This window comes from Microcebus murinus, chromosome 5 (genome assembly GCF_040939455.1).
Source record: "Microcebus murinus isolate Inina chromosome 5, M.murinus_Inina_mat1.0, whole genome shotgun sequence".
Classification (NCBI taxonomy): Eukaryota; Metazoa; Chordata; class Mammalia; order Primates; family Cheirogaleidae; genus Microcebus; species Microcebus murinus.
The window spans coordinates 111,714,718-111,735,040 of NC_134108.1; the positions used below are offsets into that span (position 1 = coordinate 111,714,718).

General features: G+C 48.4%; 2 protein-coding genes, 1 long non-coding RNA gene and 3 other non-coding genes across 8 annotated transcripts; 1 reads left to right on the forward strand and 5 right to left on the reverse strand.

The window, feature by feature from the left end:
• Window positions 1-866: 866 nt before the first annotated feature.
• Window positions 867-3,407, reverse strand: LOC105858108 (uncharacterized). The gene is made up of 4 exons (XR_001147978.3): window positions 2,634-3,407; window positions 2,371-2,411; window positions 1,304-1,505; window positions 867-1,092 (listed from the first exon to the last, which is right to left on the reverse strand). It is a non-coding gene; the product is annotated as an uncharacterized LOC105858108 (long non-coding RNA).
• LOC142871333 (small nucleolar RNA ZL8) lies at window positions 1,194-1,275 on the reverse strand. The gene has a single exon (XR_012919576.1). It is a non-coding gene; the product is annotated as a small nucleolar RNA ZL8 (small nucleolar RNA).
• On the reverse strand, window positions 1,605-1,672 carry LOC142871285 (small nucleolar RNA SNORD52). Its single transcript, XR_012919536.1, has one exon. It is a non-coding gene; the product is annotated as a small nucleolar RNA SNORD52 (small nucleolar RNA).
• On the reverse strand, window positions 2,515-2,576 carry LOC142871290 (small nucleolar RNA SNORD48). The gene has a single exon (XR_012919541.1). It is a non-coding gene; the product is annotated as a small nucleolar RNA SNORD48 (small nucleolar RNA).
• A 9,345-nt stretch (window positions 3,408-12,752) lies between the features above and the next one.
• On the reverse strand, window positions 12,753-15,059 carry LOC105858167 (heat shock 70 kDa protein 1). The gene has a single exon (XM_076003482.1). The coding sequence runs from the start codon at window positions 14,945-14,947 to the stop codon at window positions 13,022-13,024; it is 1,926 nt and encodes a 641-aa protein (XP_075859597.1). The 5' UTR covers window positions 14,948-15,059; the 3' UTR covers window positions 12,753-13,021.
• Window positions 15,060-15,198: 139 nt separating this feature from the next.
• On the forward strand, window positions 15,199-19,674 carry LOC105858168 (heat shock 70 kDa protein 1-like). Of its 3 annotated transcripts, none has more exons than XM_012741139.3 (2): window positions 15,199-15,718; window positions 17,304-19,674. In XM_012741139.3, the coding sequence occupies exon 2, from the start codon at window positions 17,317-17,319 to the stop codon at window positions 19,240-19,242; it is 1,926 nt and encodes a 641-aa protein (XP_012596593.1). In that variant the 5' UTR covers window positions 15,199-15,718; window positions 17,304-17,316; the 3' UTR covers window positions 19,243-19,674. The 3 variants fall into 3 exon arrangements, with proteins under 3 accessions (XP_012596593.1, XP_012596594.1, XP_075859596.1); XM_012741140.2 differs by having other exon boundaries at window positions 15,199-15,441; XM_076003481.1 differs by having other exon boundaries at window positions 15,199-15,421.
• Window positions 19,675-20,323: the final 649 nt, after the last annotated feature.

A 20,323-nucleotide genomic window follows, 5' to 3' on the forward strand; every position in this document is an offset into this window, starting at 1 on the left:
AGTAGCTGGGACTACAGGCATTCACCACCATGCCCGGCTAATTTTTTTTTTTATATATATATATTAGTTGGCCAATTAATTTCTTTCTATTTTTATAGTAGAGACGGGGTCTCGCTCAGGCTGGTTTTGAACTCCTGACCTTGAGCAATCTGCCCGCCTCGGCCTCCCAGAGTGCTAGGATTACAAGCGTGAGCCACCGCGCCCGGCCCAATAGTCCATTCTTAACCATCAATATACACCTGCCTATGTGGGTAGGAATCTTCGAAAAGAGTGAAACAGAGAATGGACACCCTGTTTTCATTGACTGATCAAAAGGCAAATTAGATGCCTGTGTTGATAAAGTTTACCATCATCAAAACCCTCACATGCTGTCCACAACATCTAGCACCTATGGCAGTCTTCTGTGAAACAGTTAAAAAAAAAAATCCAGGCTGCGCACGGTGGCTCTGTAATCCTAGCACTCTGGAGGCTGAGGTGGGCAGATTGCTCCAGGTCAGGAGTTTGAAACCAGCCTGAGCAAGAGCGAGACCCCATCTCTACTATAAATAGAAAGAAATTAATTGGCCAACTAATATATAGAGAAAAAATTAGCCGGGCATGGTGGCACATGCCTGTAGTCCCAGCTACTCGGGAGGCTGAGGCAGGATTGCTTGAGCCCAGGAGTTTGAGGTTGCTGTGAGCTAGGCTGACAGCCATGGTACTCACTCTAGCCTGGGCAACAAAGAGACTGCCTCAAAAAAATAAAAAAAAAAAAAAAATAAAAAAAATTCCAGAATGCTAATCCTTAGTGTTAATGTGTGGTGCAATTATTTTATACCTAACTATAAAGAGTAGTATAGCTGGACAAACTGATGATCATTCACTAGTGAGACGTTAATCTTTTTATTGGAGTCTTTCAGATAAAACCAGATTGTTGCACAAGATAAAGCAAATACAAGTAAAAGCTATCTACTTGACAGGTAAGTGCCCCCAAATATCTAAGTAATTTTTTCTCCAATAAGATTATAGCTGTTCACACAGGTCAATACAGGAAAGATGTTCCTAGGATCTGCTCAGCACCAACTAGAGGACATCCTTTGTATCAGCAAAATCCTGAAATTTCATAAAAGGAACACATTAAAACCATGTAAGCAATTGGCAGTATATGAAGATGGACAGGTAGAAGGGGTGCCGGACAGGATGAAGGGGAGGTGAAGAGTGGATCAGATGGTTTCAGAGATCCTCAGAGACAAGCTCAGAGACTCTAGTCCAACCAGGTCATCATTACTACTCTGGGGCTGGAAACCAATAATAGGACACTCACCACAGCAAACAGGGGGAAAGGGCGTGGCTCTCCACTCGGCACAGCCTGCAGGTCAGGAATTAGGAACCATCATCTAGGCATCACAGCCTTCCCAAAGCCAAGTCCCCAAAGCAGTAGGCTCCAAACTTTAGGTCTTTAGCCAACAGGTAAGTGTAGAATCTGTGAATGGGCACTGCCCCAGATGGGCTTCCAGACTCTCATTCTAGAAAGACAGAAATGGAACCACCAATGAGAATAAGCAGAGAGTTAACAGCCCTCCCTTTGGATCCTCTCAGGGACCCAAGTATCCAGTTCCCTAAATGAGTCAGAACTTAGTTTTGACATCATGACCATGTGTCAGAGACTCTAGTCTGTGAAATCATCATTCCCAATTTAGGGAGACCTGGATCAAGGGAAGCCATTCAGAAGGGACGCAGTACACTCAAGACAACAGTTCCAGGGGGGGTGGGATGAGAGAAAAAGAAAGAAAAAAAAAACTGTTCCAGTATATAAAGATCTAACAAATGAGTCCAGGGATGGAAGTTTCAGAGGAGTAGGCAATAATTCAAAACTGCAGATGAGCTCCACTGGGAGGTACTAGTGTACCTCCAGGTTTACAGTAGAAATATGGGGGAAAGATGCACAACATGTTAAAATACAATAGTCACAAGCGAAATGTAAACCAAAAAAATGTTTTTTAAGACTGGCACAGTGGTTCACACCCATAATCCTAGCACTTTGGGAAGCTAAGGCAGGATGATTACTTGATGCCAGGAGCTCAAAACCAGCCTGGGATATACAGGGAGATCCGGACTCTTTAATGGGAAGGCTAAACTGAGGCAGAATTGCTTGAGCCTGGGCGTTGGAGACTGCAGTCAGCTGTGACCCTGACACAGCCTCCAGCCTAGACCACAAAACTACACAGTCTCAAAAGGGGAAAAAAGCAGTCTTTAGAAAATCACCAGGTGAAATATTTTCACTGCTGCACGTGTTCATTAGAAAATAAGGCAGACCTCCATAATGCCCATGAATAACTTGAGAATAAAATAGCGAGAGGCAGTCAGGGAGCTCTCGCACCCAGTACTCACCTTTATTCAAGGACAACACGCCGATGGACGTCTTAAAACTCCTAATGGGGAAATGAGGCACAGAAGCTTAATTTTAACAAGGGTTCCTGACTATCGACCCCTCTTCCAAGCCCAGATCTAAGGATCCTGGCCCTGGGGGGGGGCGGTCAGCGCGCTGCGGTGGTTGGCATCAGCGAGACACTCAGTCACCTGAAGTCGTCATCACCCCCATCCTCCCCCAGGTCGAACGCCAGTCCATCTCACAATCACAGACAACCACTCACCATTATGGTGCTGCGAGGATAGGAAGCTTGGGAAGAAACCAATGAGTCAGCAGAGGTCGGAGCGACTCCAGCTGAGTTCCCCGACCTGACCTACGTCAGTTCCAAGCAGTGGCGTCAGGCAGACATCACGAACTACTTTGCAACGGTTGTTCATACAGATAAGCCGAGGCCTGCCGACCCGTCCCCCAGCCGGGCTCGGAAGTGCCCGTGCACGGACTGCTGTGCAAAGGCGGCGCGGGCCGCAGGCGCCTGCCGCTCCCCTCGGCTCAGCAGCAGGCTCCACTGCCGGCGCCAGGAAGACACCCGCGACCGCATGCTGCCAGCGGCCGGCCAGCCCGGCGCGGAGAGGAGAGAGAGACAGACAGGAGACAGAGAGGGCGGCGCGCGGAGAGGAGAGAGAAGACAAGAGGGCGGCGCGCGGAGAGGAGAGAGACAGGAGACAGAGAGGGCGGCGCGCGGAGAGGAGAGAGGAGACAGGGAGGGCGGCGCGCGGAGAGGAGAGAGGAGACAGGGAGGGCGGCGCGCGGAGAGGAGAGAGAAGACAAGAGGGCGGCGCGCGGAGAGGAGAGAGACAGGAGACAGAGAGGGCGGCGCGCGGAGAGGAGAGAGACAGAGGACAGAGAGGGCGGCGCGCGGAGAGGAGAGAGACAGGAGACAGAGAGGGCGGCGCGCGGAGAGGAGAGAGACACAGAGGACAGAGAGGGCGGCGCGCGGAGAGGAGAGAGACACAGAGGACAGAGAGGGCGGCGCGCGGAGAGAGAGCGGCGCGCGCAGGGGCGGACTATTTATGGCCGCGCCGGCGGGGCCTGACGGACGGATGTCTTCTCCCTGCCTGGCTCCACGCGTGGCATTTTTCCCATCGTTTGTCGAATAGAAACAAAACAAAGTGAAAAGAGGGCCGCGAAAGTATGTTTCACCCTCCTCTGCACAAATATTTGGAACTGTTTTGTGAATTTGAAACACAAAAAACATGCTAATATGGCAGGGCCGGCGGGAGAAAGGCCCCAGCGCCGGCCGACCGGCGCGAGCTGGGCGCCCCTTCCCAGGACCCTGCGCGCCCCCGCCCGCGCCCGCGCCCGCGCCCGCGCCTCAGCCTCCCGAATAGCTGGGACTACAGGCATGCGCCACCATGCCCAGCTAATTTTTTCTATATATAGTTTTAGTTGGTCAATTAATTTCTTTTTATTTTTAGTAGAGACAGGGTCTCGCTCTTGCTCAGGCTGGTTTCGAACTCCTGACTTGGAGCAATCCGCCCACCTCCGCCTCCTGAGTGGCTGGGACTACAGGCATGAGCCACCATGCCCGGCTAATTTTTTTGTATATATATTTCTAGTGGGCCAATTAATTTCTTTCTGTTTATAGTACAGACAGGGTCTCGCTCTTGCTCAGGCTGGTTTCCAATTCCTGACCTCAAGTAATCCGCCTGCCTCGGCCTCCCAGAGTGCTAGGACTACAGGCATGAGCCACCCCGCCCCGCTCCTTACTTATAAATTTAGATAACGTTTTGGCTGGGCACAACTTTGGGAGGCAGAAGCAAGAGTCTCGATTGAGGCCAGGAGTTCGAGACCAGCCGGTGCAATAACGAGACCACGTCTCTACAAGTTTTTTTTTTTTAATTAGCTCGGCATGGTGACACATGCCTGTAGTACCAGCTATTCGGGAGGTTGAGGCAGGAGTGTTAGGGACAGAAAAACAAGAGGTAATAGAATGACAGGAGCAGAAAAATGACAAGGGGGCCAGGCGCAGTGGCTCACGCCTGTAATCCTACAAGAGGCTGAGGCGGGTGGATTGCTTGAGGTCAGGAGTTAGAAACCAACCTGATCAAGAGCGAGACCCGGTCTCTACTATAAATAGAAAGAAATTAATTGGCAACTAATATATATAGAAAAAATTAGCCGGGCATGGTGGCGCATGCCTGTAGTCCCAGCTACTTGGGGAGGCTGAGGCAGGAGGATTGCTTGAGCCCAGGAATTTGAGGTTGCTGTGAGCTAGGCTGACGCCATGGCACTCACTCTAGCCTGCAAAACAGACCGAGACTCTGCCACAAAAAGAAAGGAAGAAAAGAAAGAAAGGAAGGAAGGAAGAAAAGGAAGGAAGGAAGGAAGAAAAGGAAGGAAGAGAAGGAAGAAAAGGAAGGAAGAGAAGGAAGGAAGAGAAGGAAGAGAAGGAAGGAAGAGAAGGAAGAGAAGGAAGGAAGAGAAGGAAGAGAAGGAAGGAAGAGAAGGAAGGAAGAGAAGGAAGGAAGAGAAGGAAGGAAGAGAAGGAAGAGAAGGAAGGAAGAGAAGGAAGAGAAGGAAGGAAGAGAAGGAAGAGAAGGAAGGAAGAGAAGGAAGGAAGAGAAGGAAGGAAGAGAAGGAAGGAAGAGAAGGAAGGAAGAGAAGGAAGAGAAGGAAGGAAGAGAAGGAAGAGAAGGAAGGAAGAGAAGGAAGAGAAGGAGGGAAGGAGGGAAGAGAAGGAGGGAAGGAGGGAAGGAAGGAAGGAAGGAAGGAAGGAAGGAAGGAAGGAAGGAAGGAAGGAAGGAAAGGAATTGGCCAAGTAAATATATAGAAAAAATTGGGCATGGTGGCGCATGCCTGTAGCCCAGGAGTTTGAGGTTGCTGTGAGCTAGGCTGATGCCACGGCACTCACACCCAGGCAACAGAGTGAGACTCTGTCTCACAAAAAAAAAAAAAAAAAAATTAATTAAAAAAAAAAGTCTCCTTTATGAGTCACATAGATTCACTGAGCATAAGTATTAAAGTTGAAAGGAGGCTATTGTGGATGTAGGAAATATATTGTTTTTTACTTTTTTCCCCTGCAATTGTCATTCCATCTGCCCTCCCTTACCTCAAGGCTTCAGCCTTCCCTCAAAAAATATCCTCCAAGAATTCTGTAGTATTTGTTTATTTGATACATTTCTTAGCCCCCAAGGGCCAGCCAGTTCCACCTGGGGCTGATGTTGCAAAGTGATTGCTTTAAGTTTAGCATGTAAGCTATGACTTCTTATATTTTGATATTGCTTCCTAATGAACTGGTTCCTAATAAGAAAGTCATGCATTTATTTGTTTATTTATTTTTATTATTATTATTTTTTGAGACAGAGTCTTGCTTTGTTGCCCAGGCTAGAGTGAGTGCCGTGGCGTCAGCCTAGCTCACAGCAACCTCAAGCTCCTGGGCTCAAGCAATCCTGCCTCGGCCTCCCGAGTAGCTGGGACTACAGGCACGCGCCACCATGCCCAGCTAATTTTTTTTATAAGTTGGCCAATTAATTTCTTTCTATTTATAGTAGAGACGGGGTCTCGCTCTTGCCTAGGGTGGTTTCGAACTCCTGACCTGGAGCAATCCGCCCGCCTCAGGCCTCCCAGAATGCTAGGATTACAGGTGTGAGCCACCGCGCCGGGCCAAAACATTGGTCTCAAGTAATAAACCTGCTGATTATCAACCCATGTGGTGGAAAGATGACAGTACAAATGTGTGGATGAAGGGATGGGCTAAAACGTGGGGTCGAGATTACGGTTGTCTCTTGACAGAATGGACAGATGATATGGATACCAGAGCCGGCGTCTCAAACCCAAAACAAAAGATGCCAAAAATCATGATGGGTGCGATCGAGGTCACCCTGACTCTCGCAAGCCCCGGCAAGCCCCACTTGTGACCTGGGGTCACCTGTGCCCAGTCCACCTTTTTTTTTTTTTTTTTTTGAGACAGTCTTGCTTTGTTGCCCAGGCCAGAGTGAGTGCGGTGGCATCAGCCTAGCTCACAGCAACCTCCAACACCTGGGCTCAAGCAGTTCTTCTGCCTCAGCCTCCCAAGTAGCTGAGACTACAGGCATGCCGCCACCATGCCCGGCTAATTTTTTCTATATATATTTTTAGTTGGCCAATTAATTTGTTTATATTTGTTTATTTTTAGTAGAGATGGGTCTCACTCTTGCTCAGGCTGGATTCGAACTCCAGACCTTGAGCGTGCCTCCCACCTCGGCCTCCCAGAGTGGTAGGATTACAGACCCTGAAAGTCATGAATTTAATTGGTCCAGCCTGAGGAGTTCTGTTTTGGCCCATTAAATTTGTCAGAGATTCTTCCTTAATCTCCTATCATTGCTGCTGTTGCCATTTAGTGGGAGCCTTTCAAGCCTTCAAGCCTTTCAAGCCTTTCTGCTCAAAGCAGATAGCCTCTTACCACCAGCAACTGCTCCTGAAAGCACTGAAAGCTCCTGTCCTTCATCTCCCATGGCACTATCCTCCCAAAAATAGAATCAGGAGTAGCCCTTGGTTGAGTCCTGTGGCCTCAAGGCCACATGTGGCCCTCCAGATCCCTAAGTGTGGCCCTTGGACTAAATTCAAACTTACAGAACAAATCCCTTTCCATAAAATTTGGGTACAGTCAAAAGGCTGAGGAACTTCAGTGGTTCTCTCAATTTGGCTGCGCATTACAAACATCTGGGCAGCTTTAAATAGATACACTGCCCAGGGGCCCCTCAGATTCTGAATTGGCCTCAGATAGGCCTGGCATATCTATTTTTTTGGCCTCCCCAAATTTTATTATACCATTACCATGACTTGAAGCTGAGGAGTGAACTCTGATCTCTTTCTTTTTCTAAAAACTCTTTCCTTGCAACCAGCCTGTTGAATGTAAAAAAAAAATAAAAAATAAAAAAAAAAAAAAAAAAAAAAAAAAAATAAAAACTCTTTCCTAAGGAGGCCAGTTGGGTCAGGCTGACACAGGGTAAATTCCCACTAAGCGGCTTTTGTTAACCAAATTAAGCGGTGGTTTACTTCCCAACCAGATTCTGGTTTGGCATTAACATCACCTAAAAGATAAGAAGCCCCTATCTCAACTCAAGCATCCTAGCAGGCGCCTATCATAAATTTAAAACGTCCTCCTGTCTGGACCTGACAAAGAATCTTTAAACCCACCTGTAACCTGTAAGTCCTGTATGTCTATACCCGCCCCCTCCCCGCCTTAAAGATGTCCCACCTTTTTGGGCCAAACCAATGTATGCCTCTCATGTATTGATTTGTGACTTTGCCTGTAACCCCTGTCTCTCTGAAAATGTATAAAACCAAACAGTAACCCAACCACAGCAAGCCCTCTGCTCAAGGCTTCTTGGGAGTGGCTCCGGGTCATGGTTCTCAAATTTGGCTCAGAATAAACTTCTTTCAAACATTTCAGGGTTTGGATTTTTTCTGTACACAGAAGAAAACCCATTCCCTCAACCTTCCCAGCTCTGTGCTGTGCAGCTTTATCCTCCTTTTTTTTTTTTTTTTCTTTTTTGGAGATAGGGTCTCACTGTGTTGCCCAGGCTAGAGTGAGTGCCGTGGCATCAGCCTAGCTCACAGCAACCTCAGACTCCTGGGCTCAAGCAATCCTCCTGCCTCAGCCTCCCGAGTAGCTGGGACTACCGGCATGCGCCACCATGCCTAGCTAATTTTTTCTATATATATTAGTTGGCCAATTAGTTTCTTTCTAATTATAGTAGAGACGGGGTCTCACTCTTGCTCAGGCTGGTTTTGAACTCTTGACCGTGAGCAATCCGCCCACCTCGGCCTCCCAGAGTGCTAGGATTACAGGCGTGAGCCATCATGCCCTGGCAGTATTTTTAACTGGCCAATTAATTTCTTTCTATTTTTAGTAGAGACAGGGTCTCATTCTTGGTCAGGCTTCTTTTGAACTCCTGACCTTGAGCAGTCCTCTCCCCTCAGCCTCCCAGAGTGCTAGGATTACAGAAGTGAGCCACCTCTCCAGGCCTATCTTCCTCTTTACTCATGTTTTTTTTTTTTTTAGTGTTTATAAGAAAGGACAAGAAGGCTGTTTGTTAAATTTGAGGTAAAGGCATCACTTGGAATCAGACAGGAACCACCAAATGCCAACAGCATTCAGGAAGTGGGGGGAACACCGTGGCCCCAGAACTGCCACCTTTTGCTCTCTAATCTTGAGTAGGATGCAGCTGACCACCTCCACCTCCCAGCTGACCAGGAAAAAAGTTTTAGAATAGTTCATGTGGGGAGGGGGGGTGGGATGAGAATTCCAGAGGTGATGCAAAGAAACTGCTACAGTGCTTGGCCCTTCCCTACTCTACTGCCATCCCCCCAGATTCTGTCTCTCACTCCTTCAGACTCTTGTCTGGATAATTGCAGCCAGGGTTAGCATGCCTGAAGATATTCATCTATATGTTTCTGCTCAAAATGATCTTAGATTTTTTTTTTTTTTTTTTTTTTTTTTTTGAGACAGAGTCTCACTTTGTTGCCCGGGCTAGAGTGAGTGCCGTGGCGTCAGCCTAGCTCACAGCAACCTCAATCTCCTGGGCTCGAGTGATCCTTCTGCCTCAGCCTCCCGGGTAGCTGGGACTACAGGCATGCGCCACCATGCCCGGCTAATTTTTTATATATATATCAGTTGGCCAATTAGTTTCTTTCTATTTATAGTAGAGACGGGGTCTTGCTCTGCTCAGGCTGACTTTGAACTCCTGACCTCCAGCAATCTGCCCGCCTCGGCCTCCCAGAGAGCTAGGATTACAGGCGTGAGCCACTGGCGTGTAATTATCTTTTCAATTCTACAGTTCCCTCATCCTGATCTCCTTGAGGTTACAAAGTGGGTATTTTAAAGTTCTGCACTCTGTGCTAGGACGCAGCAGGGAATAACTTAATATTGATTTATTGATAAAATACCTACTAATAACCTTGACTGATCTGATCAAAGGAACTCTATTTTCTCAATTCAAGGTTATTTCTGGAGCTTTCCCTAATATCTGTTTGTTTGTTTTGTTTGAGACAGAGTCTTGCTTTGTTGCCCAGGCTAGAGTGAGTGCCATGGCGTCACCCTAGCTCACAGCAACCTCAAACTCCTGGGCTCAAGCAATCCTCCTGCCTCAGCCTCCCGAGTAGCTGGGACTACAGGCATGCGCCACCATGCCCGGCTAATTTTTGCTATATATATTAGTTGGCCAATTAATTTCTTTCTATTTATAGTAGAGACGGGTCCACTCTTGCTCAGGCTGGTTTTGAACTCCTGACCTTGAGCAATCCGCTGGCCTTGGCCTCCCAGAGTGCTAGGATTACAGGCGTGAGCCACCACGCCAGGCCCCTAATATCTCTTATCAAAGATGTTTGGCAGGTCCTTCCCAATCTTCACCCTTTTCCAACTACTCTCCCCAACTACTCTACTTTCCAACTACCCCACTGGAAAATAGTGGTAGGTAGTAGCTACTGGTTTGAAGACTCACTGTACTGTCTGCAAATGAGAGTCACAAATGCTACCGCAGCTTTAAAGGGGTAAGAAGGTTCTATAGCAAACGCATATGCCCATGAGGATTGATTTACATTGTGGCCAGAGTACACAATGCTACAGTTTAACTACCATAAGGAATAAATATTCATCTATAGGCTAGGCCAGAAACTTAAGGATCTTACATTTCTTTTCCATTTCCAAACTGCCTAGGTGAAATCTGCCTGTGTGTGGCATTCCCATACTAGATTTTCTTTGTAGCAAGTTGGTTTTTGTTTTCGTTTTTTTGACAGGTCTTGCTCTGTTGCCTACACTAGAGTATAATAGTGTCATCAGTCAGCTCACTACAACCTCAAACCCTTGTGCTCAAGTGATTCTCTTACCTCATCCTTATGAGAAGCTGGGACTTTTAACAATTTTTTTTCTTAGATTGGGGTTGAGTGGGTGTCTCACTGTTGCTCAGGCTGGTCTCGAACTCATGGCCTCCAGGCATCCTCTCCCCTTGGCCTCCAAAAGTGCTGGGATTACAGGCTTGGCCTATAGCAAGTATTTAACAGTTTATTAGTTTATGTGTACCTCAAACCCCATCAAAGTGCTTTTATGTAATGTTAATACAATTGATATTTTTCTCTTTTTTTTGTGACAAATTCACTAACATTAACCATTTTGAAGTGTGCTATTGCAGTTCAGTGGTATTTAGTTCTTTCACAGTGCAACTATCATCTCTGTCTGGTTCCAAAACATTTTGGGCAGGGCAGGGTGGCTCACACCTGTAATCATAGCACTTAGGGAGGCCAAGGCAGGCGGATTGCTCGAGGGCAGGAGTATAAAACCAGCCTGAGCAAGAGCAAGACCCTGTCTCTACTATAAATAGAAAGAAATTAATTGGCCAACTAATATATATAGAAAAAATTAGCCGGGCATGGTGGCGCATGCCTGTAGTCCCAGTGACTCGGGAGGCTGAGGCAGGAGGATTGCTTGAGCCCAGGAGATTGAGGTTGCTGTGAGCTAGGCTGACGCCACGGCACTCACTCTAGCCTGGGCAACAAAGGGAGACTCAGTCTCACAAAAAAAAAAAAAAAAGAAGAAGAAGAAAGAAAAAACATTTTAACCGCCCCCAGATACAATTGGTTTTTCTTTTATTATATTTATTTTTTGAAACAGAGTAGCATTCTGTCACTCTGGCTAGAGTGCTGTGGCATCAGCCTAGCTCACAGCAGCCTCAAACTCCTGGGCTCAAGCAATTCTGCCTCAAGCTCCTGAGTAGCTGAGACTACAGACATGCTCCACCATACCCGGCTAATTTTTTCTATTTTTAGTAGAGACAGGGTCTCTTGCTTAGGCTGTACAACTGATTTTTAAAGGGCCTCACTCCTGAAGCTTTGAGGAATTTGGCAGGTAGTTTTTCCAACAAGGAGGCCGTGGAAGGAATTATTCCTAGGATGCTAAGAAGTAGGGCATGCCACATCTCTAAGGGAAAGAAGTGTATAGGAGGGAAGTCTGTATCTAGGTCTTCCTGATTCAGGGCTGGCAGATTCTCTCTTATCTGGCATTAATTGTTCAGGATTATACAGAGTAAAGTCAAAAGGGATAATTGTGAAACCTACAGTAGAAATGCAACTTGGAACCAGGCATGCATAAACAAAGCCCAGTGGACTTAGGACAGCGTGGCAAAAACCTGTAAGTCCCTAATTGGCATCCAGGTTCAACTTTTTCCTAAACCAGTGATTTTTTTTAACCCTAAAGCACCTCTATTTAAGCTAGTATCTTATAGATTTTCCCACATTCACCTGTGAAAGTCAACAATATCTAATGAAGTATGAGGGGGTGGGAATTAATAAAGCAACATATAAGAGGCCTCAGTACACTGCCTGGTATAATAGAGCCCTCAAATATAGAGGTCCTTGGGCTACTGAGCCACTATACTCTATGGGACTCCTCCCTAAGGTGCTCACAGGGGTACTTAAAATGTAGGTGATAACTGCTAAGGTTGTAGTATTCCTATTTCAGCATCCTTTCAGAAATAACTTTAGGCTGGGTCTCGTGGCTCACATCTGTAATCCTAGCAATTTGCAAGGCAGAGGTGGAAGGATTGCTTGAGGCCAGGAGTTCAAGACCAGACTGGGCAATGTAGTGAGATCCATCTCTACCTCTGCCCCCAAATTAGTTAGGTGTGGTGGCATTCTTGTAGTCCCAGCTACTAGGGAGGTTGAGGCAGGAGGATTGCCTGAGCCTGAGTTGCAGTGAGCTATGATGCCACTGCACTCTAACCCTGGCAACAGAGCAAGGCCGTGTATCCGAAAAGAGAAGAGAGAAAAAGGAAAGAAAGAACATAGGCATTAAGCCAAGTGCTTCCATTTTAAAATAAGAACTAGGGATCACAGTGAAGGCATTTGTGCATAACTCAGCAAGTTAGTACATATACCCCATCTTTTCACTGCCAATTTAGGACTTTCCATCCCATATTTATTCTAGCTGAAATACAAAGTTTCCGAATATTTCAAGTGTACTTTAAAGAGAAGCATCACTCTCCCATCTAATGGCCTCTACATTCTGCCCTGCAGGAACATCCCACCCGTAGCCTCTTTTAAGGCCAATCTTACACAGGTCCACCCCCTCACCCACCTTGAGGCCACCCTGCCAAGTGTCTTTTTTTCTTAATAAGGACACTAATCCCACAGCCAGGTATCTTTAATTTTTTCTGGACCCACAGGTTCTACCCACTCATGATAAACAGGCTTTTCTTTTTTAAAATTCACTGAAGGATAACACTTGTCCAACATAAATGTATCACATAATATAGCCATACTTCTCCAATCTCTGGCCTTGAACCAAAAACTACCATTCAATTTTAGAAAATGAGAAAAAGTCATGTAGACCCTACAGACCTCAAAAGAAAAGGCACACAAGACAGGACAGAATTTTAAAGTTTATTTTGAAGTACCAGTGAAAATATTGTCCTGAGTTAAATGTATTACAAAAAAAGAAAATGGACAAAAGATGGCAGTATAAATTCTTCTCCACATTTAGAGCCTGGGAAAAAAGTTCAACATTTCACCAAAAAGAAACTCAGTTCGCATGGCAAACAATATGCAAAGATGCGAACCAAGAAGAGAGAGATATAAGGAAATTTAAATTCTCAAATCCCACCCATTTCCAAAACACAGCAATCTTGGGCAAAACCTCTAATCCACCTCCTCAATGGTGGGGCCAGACCCAGAGCCCCCCTTAGGGGCCTGAGCCCTGAAGCCACCAGCCCCGGGGCCACCTACACCCTGGTACAGTCCGCTGATGATGGGGTTACACACCTGCTCCAGCTCCTTCCTCTTATGCTCAAACTCGTCCTTCTCGGCCAGGGTATTGGCATCCAACCAGGAAATGACCTCCTGACACTTGTCCAGCACCTTCTTCTTGTCAGCCTCACTGATCTTGCCCTTGAGCCCCTCGTCTTCCACAGCGCTCTTCATGTTGAAGGCATAGGACTCCAGGGCGTTCTTGGCAGACACCCTCTCACGCTGCACCTCGTCCTCGGCTTTGTACTTCTCAGCCTCCTGCACCATGCGCTGGATCTCCTCCTTGTTCAGGCGGCCCTTGTCATTGGTGATGGTGATCTTGTTGGCCTTGCCAGTGCTCTTGTCCGTGGCCCTGACGTTCAGGATGCCATTGGCGTCGATGTCAAAGGTCACCTCGATCTGAGGCACGCCCCTGGGGGCCGGAGGGATGCCGCTCAGCTGGAAGTGGCCCAGCAGGTTGTTGTCCCGGGTCATGGCCCTCTCGCCCTCGTACACCTGGATCAGAACGCCGGGCTGGTTGTCGGAGTACGTGGTGAAGGTCTGCGTCTGCTTGGTGGGGATGGTGGAGTTGCGCTTGATCAGGGCAGTCATCAAGCCCCCGGCTGTCTCCAGCCCCAGAGACAAGGGAGCCACATCCAGCAGCAGCAGGTCCTGCACGTTCTCTGACTTGTCCCCCATCAGGATGGCTGCCTGCACCGCTGCCCCATAGGCCACCGCCTCGTCGGGATTGATACTCTTGTTGAGGTCGCGCCCATTGAAGAAGTCCTGCAGTAGCTTCTGCACCTTGGGGATGCGCGTGGAGCCCCCGACCAGGACCAGGTCGTCGATCTGGGCCTTGTCCAGCTTGGCATCCCGCAGAGCCTTCTCCACCGGCTCCAGGGTGCTTCGGAACAGGTCTGAGCAAAGCTCCTCGAACCTCGCCCTGGTGATGGACGTGTAGAAGTCGGTGCCCTCAAACAGGGAGTCGATCTCCAGGCTGGCCTGGGTGCTGGACGACAGGGTCCTCTTGGCCCTCTCGCAGGCGGTGCGCAGCCGCCGCACGGCTCGCTTGTTCTGGCTGATGTCCTTCTTGTGTTTCCTCTTGAACTCCTCCACAAAGTGGTTCACCAGCCGGTTGTCAAAGTCCTCCCCACCCAGGTGGGTGTCCCCGGCAGTGGCCTTCACCTCGAAGATGCCATCGTCAATAGTCAGGATGGACACGTCGAAAGTGCCCCCGCCCAGGTCAAAGATGAGTACATTACGCTCCCCCTTGCCCGTCCTGTCCAGGCCGTAAGCGATGGCGGCAGCCGTGGGCTCGTTGATGATCCGCAGCACGTTGAGCCCTGCAATCACCCCCGCATCCTTGGTGGCCTGGCGCTGCGAATCGTTGAAGTAGGCTGGCACGGTGATCACCGCGTTGGTCACCGGGTAGCCCAGGTACGCCTCGGCGATCTCCTTCATCTTGGTCAGCACCATGGATGAGATCTCCTCGGGGTAGAACGCCTTGGTCTCCCCCTTGTAGCTCACCTGCACCTTGGGCTTGTCCCCGTCATTGATCACCTGGAAAGGCCAGTGCTTCATGTCCGACTGCACCACCGGGTCGCCGTACTTGCGGCCGATCAGCCGCTTCGCGTCAAACACCGTGTTCTGCGGGTTCAGCGCCACCTGGTTCTTGGCCGCATCCCCGATGAGCCTCTCGGTGTCCGTGAAGGCCACGTAGCTGGGGGTGGTGCGGTTGCCCTGGTCGTTGGCGATGATCTCCACCTTGCCGTGCTGTAACACCCCCACGCACGAGTAGGTGGTGCCCAGGTCGATGCCGATCGCCGTGGCTTTGGCCATGCCGGTGCCTCGCTCTCTCGGCTCTGCTCTGCTCTGACGCTCGGGCGACCCGCCACAGGACTTCGGTTTCTTCGGAAAACTGGACGCGCCCGTCCGAGGCTTTCGAGGCCGCTCCGCACCGCTCCTCCGGCTGCCGCTTGCGCCGGCCGCTCAGCGCGGCTTTTATAAGTCGCCCGCCAGCCCCGCCTTTCCGCCCTCAGCCAATCACCGCGCTCGGCGGGGCTGCCCGGTCGCGAACATTCCAGGGGTTTCGCCTCCCGTCCTGCCCCCGGGCTTCCTGGGACCAATCAGCTTCCAGGGTGCCGCCCCTCCTCGGAACGCTCCAGACTCTTCTGGGCTTCACCGAGCGGGCGGCGTGGAGAGGAGTGGAGGGGCGGTGGCGTGCGTGTTGGCCGCGTCTCCGAGGCAAGCTGGCCGCCCGCCGGCTGGGCGAGTCCGCAGGCGGGTCCGCGCTGGGCTTGTCATCATAGGCCGGTGCGGCGGAGCGGTTGCGGGTAGGGGCGCGGGGGGTGTGGGTTGACGCGGCGAGGGTGGGGCGTTTGTGTTGACATCGCCCACCTGGTGCGTTACAATGGCTGTGCTGCCTCTGACCTCAGGGGCCAGTTTGGAATCAGGAGGACTGGACCAGCGCCGGCTCAAAGTTGCAGGGCGGGGCGGGGTGGGGGGTGGGGGGACGCCGGCTGCGCAGTTTGGATGTTGAGGGAGCCCCCACTCATAGGGGCTCCATAATTTGAACGTTTCCAAACTGGAGCGAAGGCGACGGGAGACTAGGTGAGCCAGTAGAGACCTGATTGGAACGGGGTGGGAATCTGCAAGGCCCAGTAGACCTTCGTTTGAGAAAATGCTGAAATGTTCCCTAGTTTAAGTCTGAGGTATGGGGGCATTGGCCGACCAGGGAATGGGGATCACTTGAGGAAAGCCTAGGTGGCAGGGATTGTTCAGAGGTGTTGGAAATTAGGCTCAGGGTGGGGATGCATCCTAGGATTTGGGGAGGGTGGGGGCAGACCCTAAAGCCTTTCTGGATCTGCTCAATTATGCTCCCTAAAACAGGGGCTTTCTTCAGAAAAAGATAGAGAAACTGCTGTCTAGGGCGCCCCACCTCATCTGAGAAAACTTGTGAGGGCTGACTGAGTTCCTAGGAGCTGTTTTTAGAGTGGCCAAGACAATTCCCATGAACCCCTAACACAGGGTGAAGTAGCCCAGGAAGGCAGCAAAACCCAAGTATGGAGGCTAGTGTCTCTTGAGGAGACTAGAATGTAAAATAATCTTAATCAGCAAAAGGCAGATGCTGTCTCACAATAAAATATATCACCCGCATAGGAAAAGGACAGTTTAATCAAGTCCTGTGAAAAATTGAAAACAATATACACCCACTTCCCTCCTTTGAGTAGCTGAAAATACTTTTTGTCTGCCCTGTCCAAAAATCTCTCTGCCTTCAAAGTAGGGTCTCCATATATTTGTATACCCATGTTTGTGGAGAGATGAATAGGTAAGCAAAGTGGTATATATGTATAATCAATATTAATCAGCCTTAGGAAGGAAGGAAATTCTGACAACATGCTACAACATGGATGAGTGTTGAGGACATCATGCTAAGCGAAATAAGCCAAGTCACAAAATGACAAATACTATATAATTTCACTTATATGAGTACCAAGTATAGTCAGATTCATAGAGATAGAAAAAAGAATGGTGGTTTCCAGAGACTTGGGGGAGGAGGGGGAATTGGGGAGTTGTTTTAATGAAGGTAGAGTTTCAGTTTTGCAAGATTAATGGAGTTCTGGCTGGGTGAGGTGGCTCACACCTGTAATCCTAACACTCTGGGAGGCCGAGGTGGGCGGATTGCTCAAGGTCAGGAGTTCAAAACCAGCCTGAGCAAGAGCGAGACCTCGTCTCTACTATAAAAATAGAACGAAATTAATTGGCCAACTAATATATATATATATATATATATATATATATATAGAGAGAGAGAGAGAGAGAGAGAGAGAGAAAATGAGCCAGGCATAGTGGAGCATGCCTGTAGTCCCAGCTACTCGGGAGGGTGAGGCAGCAGGATCCCGAGGTTGCTGTGAGCTAGGCTGACGCCACGGCACTCACTATAGCCTGGGCAACAAAGTGAGACTCTGTCTCAAAAAGAAAAAAAAAAAAAAGATTAATAGAGTTCTGGAAAATGGTTGGACACCACTATGATTGAACTCGGTCACAAACTATACACTTAAAAATGGTTAAGATGGTACATTTTGTGTGTATTTTACCAAAATAAAAAAATAATGGGCAGGTATCTTCCCTTTGAAAAATAACAAATAACAAATAAAAGTAATCTGCCAAATGGTATCTCATTCTTTCTCCTTAGGCCTCGGAAAACCATGGCTACTGCCAAGGGAATGGCCATAGGCATCGATCTAGGCACCACCTACTCGTGTGTGGGGGTGTTCCAGCACGGCAAGGTGGAGATCATCGCCAACGACCAGGGCAACCGCACCACCCCCAGCTACGTGGCCTTCACGGACACCGAAAGGCTCATTGGAGATGCCGCCAAGAACCAGGTAGCCATGAATCCCCAGAACACTGTCTTTGATGCCAAACGTCTGATTGGCAGGAAATTTAATGATCCTGTTGTGCAATCTGATATGAAACTTTGGCCTTTTCAAGTGATCAATGAAGGAGGCAAACCCAAGGTGCTGGTGTCCTACAAAGGGGAGAATAAAGCTTTCTACCCTGAGGAAATCTCTTCAATGGTACTGACTAAGATGAAGGAGACTGCTGAGGCTTTTTTGGGACATCCTGTCACGAATGCTGTGATCACAGTGCCAGCCTATTTCAATGACTCTCAACGCCAGGCTACAAAGGATGCAGGTGTGATTGCAGGACTCAATGTGCTAAGAATCATCAATGAACCCACAGCTGCTGCCATTGCCTATGGTTTAGATAAAGGAGGTCAGGGAGAGCGACACGTCCTGATCTTTGATCTGGGTGGAGGAACATTTGATGTGTCTATCCTGACCATAGATGATGGGATTTTTGAGGTAAAGGCCACGGCCGGTGACACCCACCTGGGTGGGGAGGACTTTGACAATAGGCTTGTGAGCCATTTTGTGGAGGAGTTCAAGAGGAAACACAAGAAGGACATCAGCCAGAACAAGCGAGCCGTGCGGCGGCTGCGCACCGCCTGCGAGAGGGCCAAGAGGACCCTGTCGTCCAGCACCCAGGCCAACCTGGAAATAGATTCACTTTATGAAGGTGTTGATTTCTACACATCCATCACCAGAGCCCGGTTTGAAGAGTTGTGTGCAGACCTGTTTAGAGGCACCCTGGAGCCTGTGGAAAAAGCTCTTCGGGATGCCAAGATGGATAAAGCAAAAATTCATGACATTGTTTTAGTAGGGGGCTCCACCCGCATCCCCAAGGTGCAGAGGCTGCTTCAAGACTACTTTAATGGACGTGATCTCAACAAGAGCATCAACCCTGATGAGGCAGTAGCCTATGGGGCTGCAGTACAGGCAGCCATTTTGATGGGTGACAAGTCTGAGAAGGTACAAGACCTACTTTTGTTGGATGTGGCTCCCTTGTCCCTAGGGTTAGAGACAGCCGGGGGCGTGATGACTGTCCTGATCAAGCGCAACTCCACCATCCCCACAAAGCAGACACAGATCTTCACCACGTACTCTGACAACCAGCCTGGGGTATTGATCCAGGTATATGAAGGTGAGAGGGCCATGACACGGGACAACAACCTTCTCGGGCGCTTTGACCTGACTGGAATCCCTCCTGCACCCAGGGGAGTTCCTCAGATCGAGGTGACATTTGACATTGATGCCAATGGTATTCTCAATGTCACAGCCATGGACAAGAGCACAGGCAAGGCCAACAAGATAACCATCACCAATGACAAGGGCCGTCTGACCAAGGAGGAGATTGAGCGCATGGTTCTGGATGCCGAGAAATATAAAGCTGAAGATGAGGTCCAGAGGGAGAAAATCGCTGCAAAAAATGCCTTGGAATCCTATGCTTTTAACATGAAGAGTGCTGTGAGTGACGAAGGTCTGAAGGGCAAGATTAGTGAGTCTGATAAAAAGAAAATACTGGATAAATGCAATGAAGTCCTTTCGTGGCTGGAGGCAAATCAACTGGCCGAGAAAGACGAGTTTGATCATAAGAGGAAGGAATTGGAGCAGGTGTGTAACCCCATCATCACAAAACTCTACCAAGGAGGGTGCACTGGGCCTACCTGTGGAACAGGGTATACGCCTGGAAGGCCTGCTACGGGTCCCACCATTGAAGAAGTAGATTAATCTTTTCAGGAATTGGAGTGCTCTAGGGTGCCTCTAAGTGAATTTCCCCCTCATCTTCAAACATCGTGATTTTGGAACTGATTGGATCTGAACCTAAGTTACTATCCCTTTGGGATTCTGATGGAGGAGTCCTATACACCATCTCTTCACGCTCCTAAACGTCCTGTTTCTCACTCTGGAGTGGACTCTTAGGAGAATGACGCCCCTCTTGGAACCATTTGATGAATTTGAATGTCTGTTATTTATTTCTGGCCACCCTAACTTTCTTCTTCCTGTATGGATGGTTATTTGTCACTCAGTAAATTTGTTGCTAATGGAAATTACTTCTGGTATCTTTAGGCTGTGAGTGTACCTTGAAAAATAAGGAAAAGAGTTCATGGAAAGATTCTCTGTGAGCTCATTGTGAATGATTAAACTGGTAAGGGCAAACTATTTGAATTCTCACGGGCTCATTGTTTCAAACAGGAAAGTAATTTTTGATACTCAGGTGCTTTTGCCCCAGTGGAGTAGTTGTTAACCATAAATACTGCTTATAATCAGTTATAGGCTGGTTCAGGTGTTTAGGTTTGGGAGTGGGGGAGAAACCCTGCTTGATGTCCTTGTAGGTGGGGTCCAGGAAAGTCAGTATCTGTGCATTCACAGAGTACATTATTACATACATTGCCTTTTGAAAGCATTTCTACATCATACTCCTGACAAATGGGTATTTTTATGCAAGATGAGAAATGAGGATCTATAGTCTTATTCCTGTAAAAGAATTTTCACCTATTGTATCATAATAACATATATTTATAAAATCCTGGGGGAACATGAGTATAGAATTATATATAACTGTGCATTTGTGTCCCTGTGTGTTTGAAGGGGCAAAATTTGGAAGTGAAATATTAGAATGGGTTATTTGTATCATGAACCACAGTCTGTTTAGTTTCACTCAGTCCTTTACAGAATAGTCCTAGGCAAAAGTGTGTAAGAAACGTGGAGACTGAGGTTGGGCCCCTGAGAGAATTGCATTTATTCAGTAGCTTTGATAAAATCAAGATTTGTGCTCAAGCTTCCTGATCTTGGTGACTCCTCATTTTTT

Excerpts from the sequence above, each read along its gene's own strand:
- LOC105858167 (XM_076003482.1), bottom strand. The coding sequence starts at position 14,947 with ATGGCCAAAGCCACGGCGATCGGCATCGACCTGGGCACCACCTACTCG.
- LOC105858168 (XM_012741139.3), top strand. The coding sequence starts at position 17,317 with ATGGCTACTGCCAAGGGAATGGCCATAGGCATCGATCTAGGCACCACC.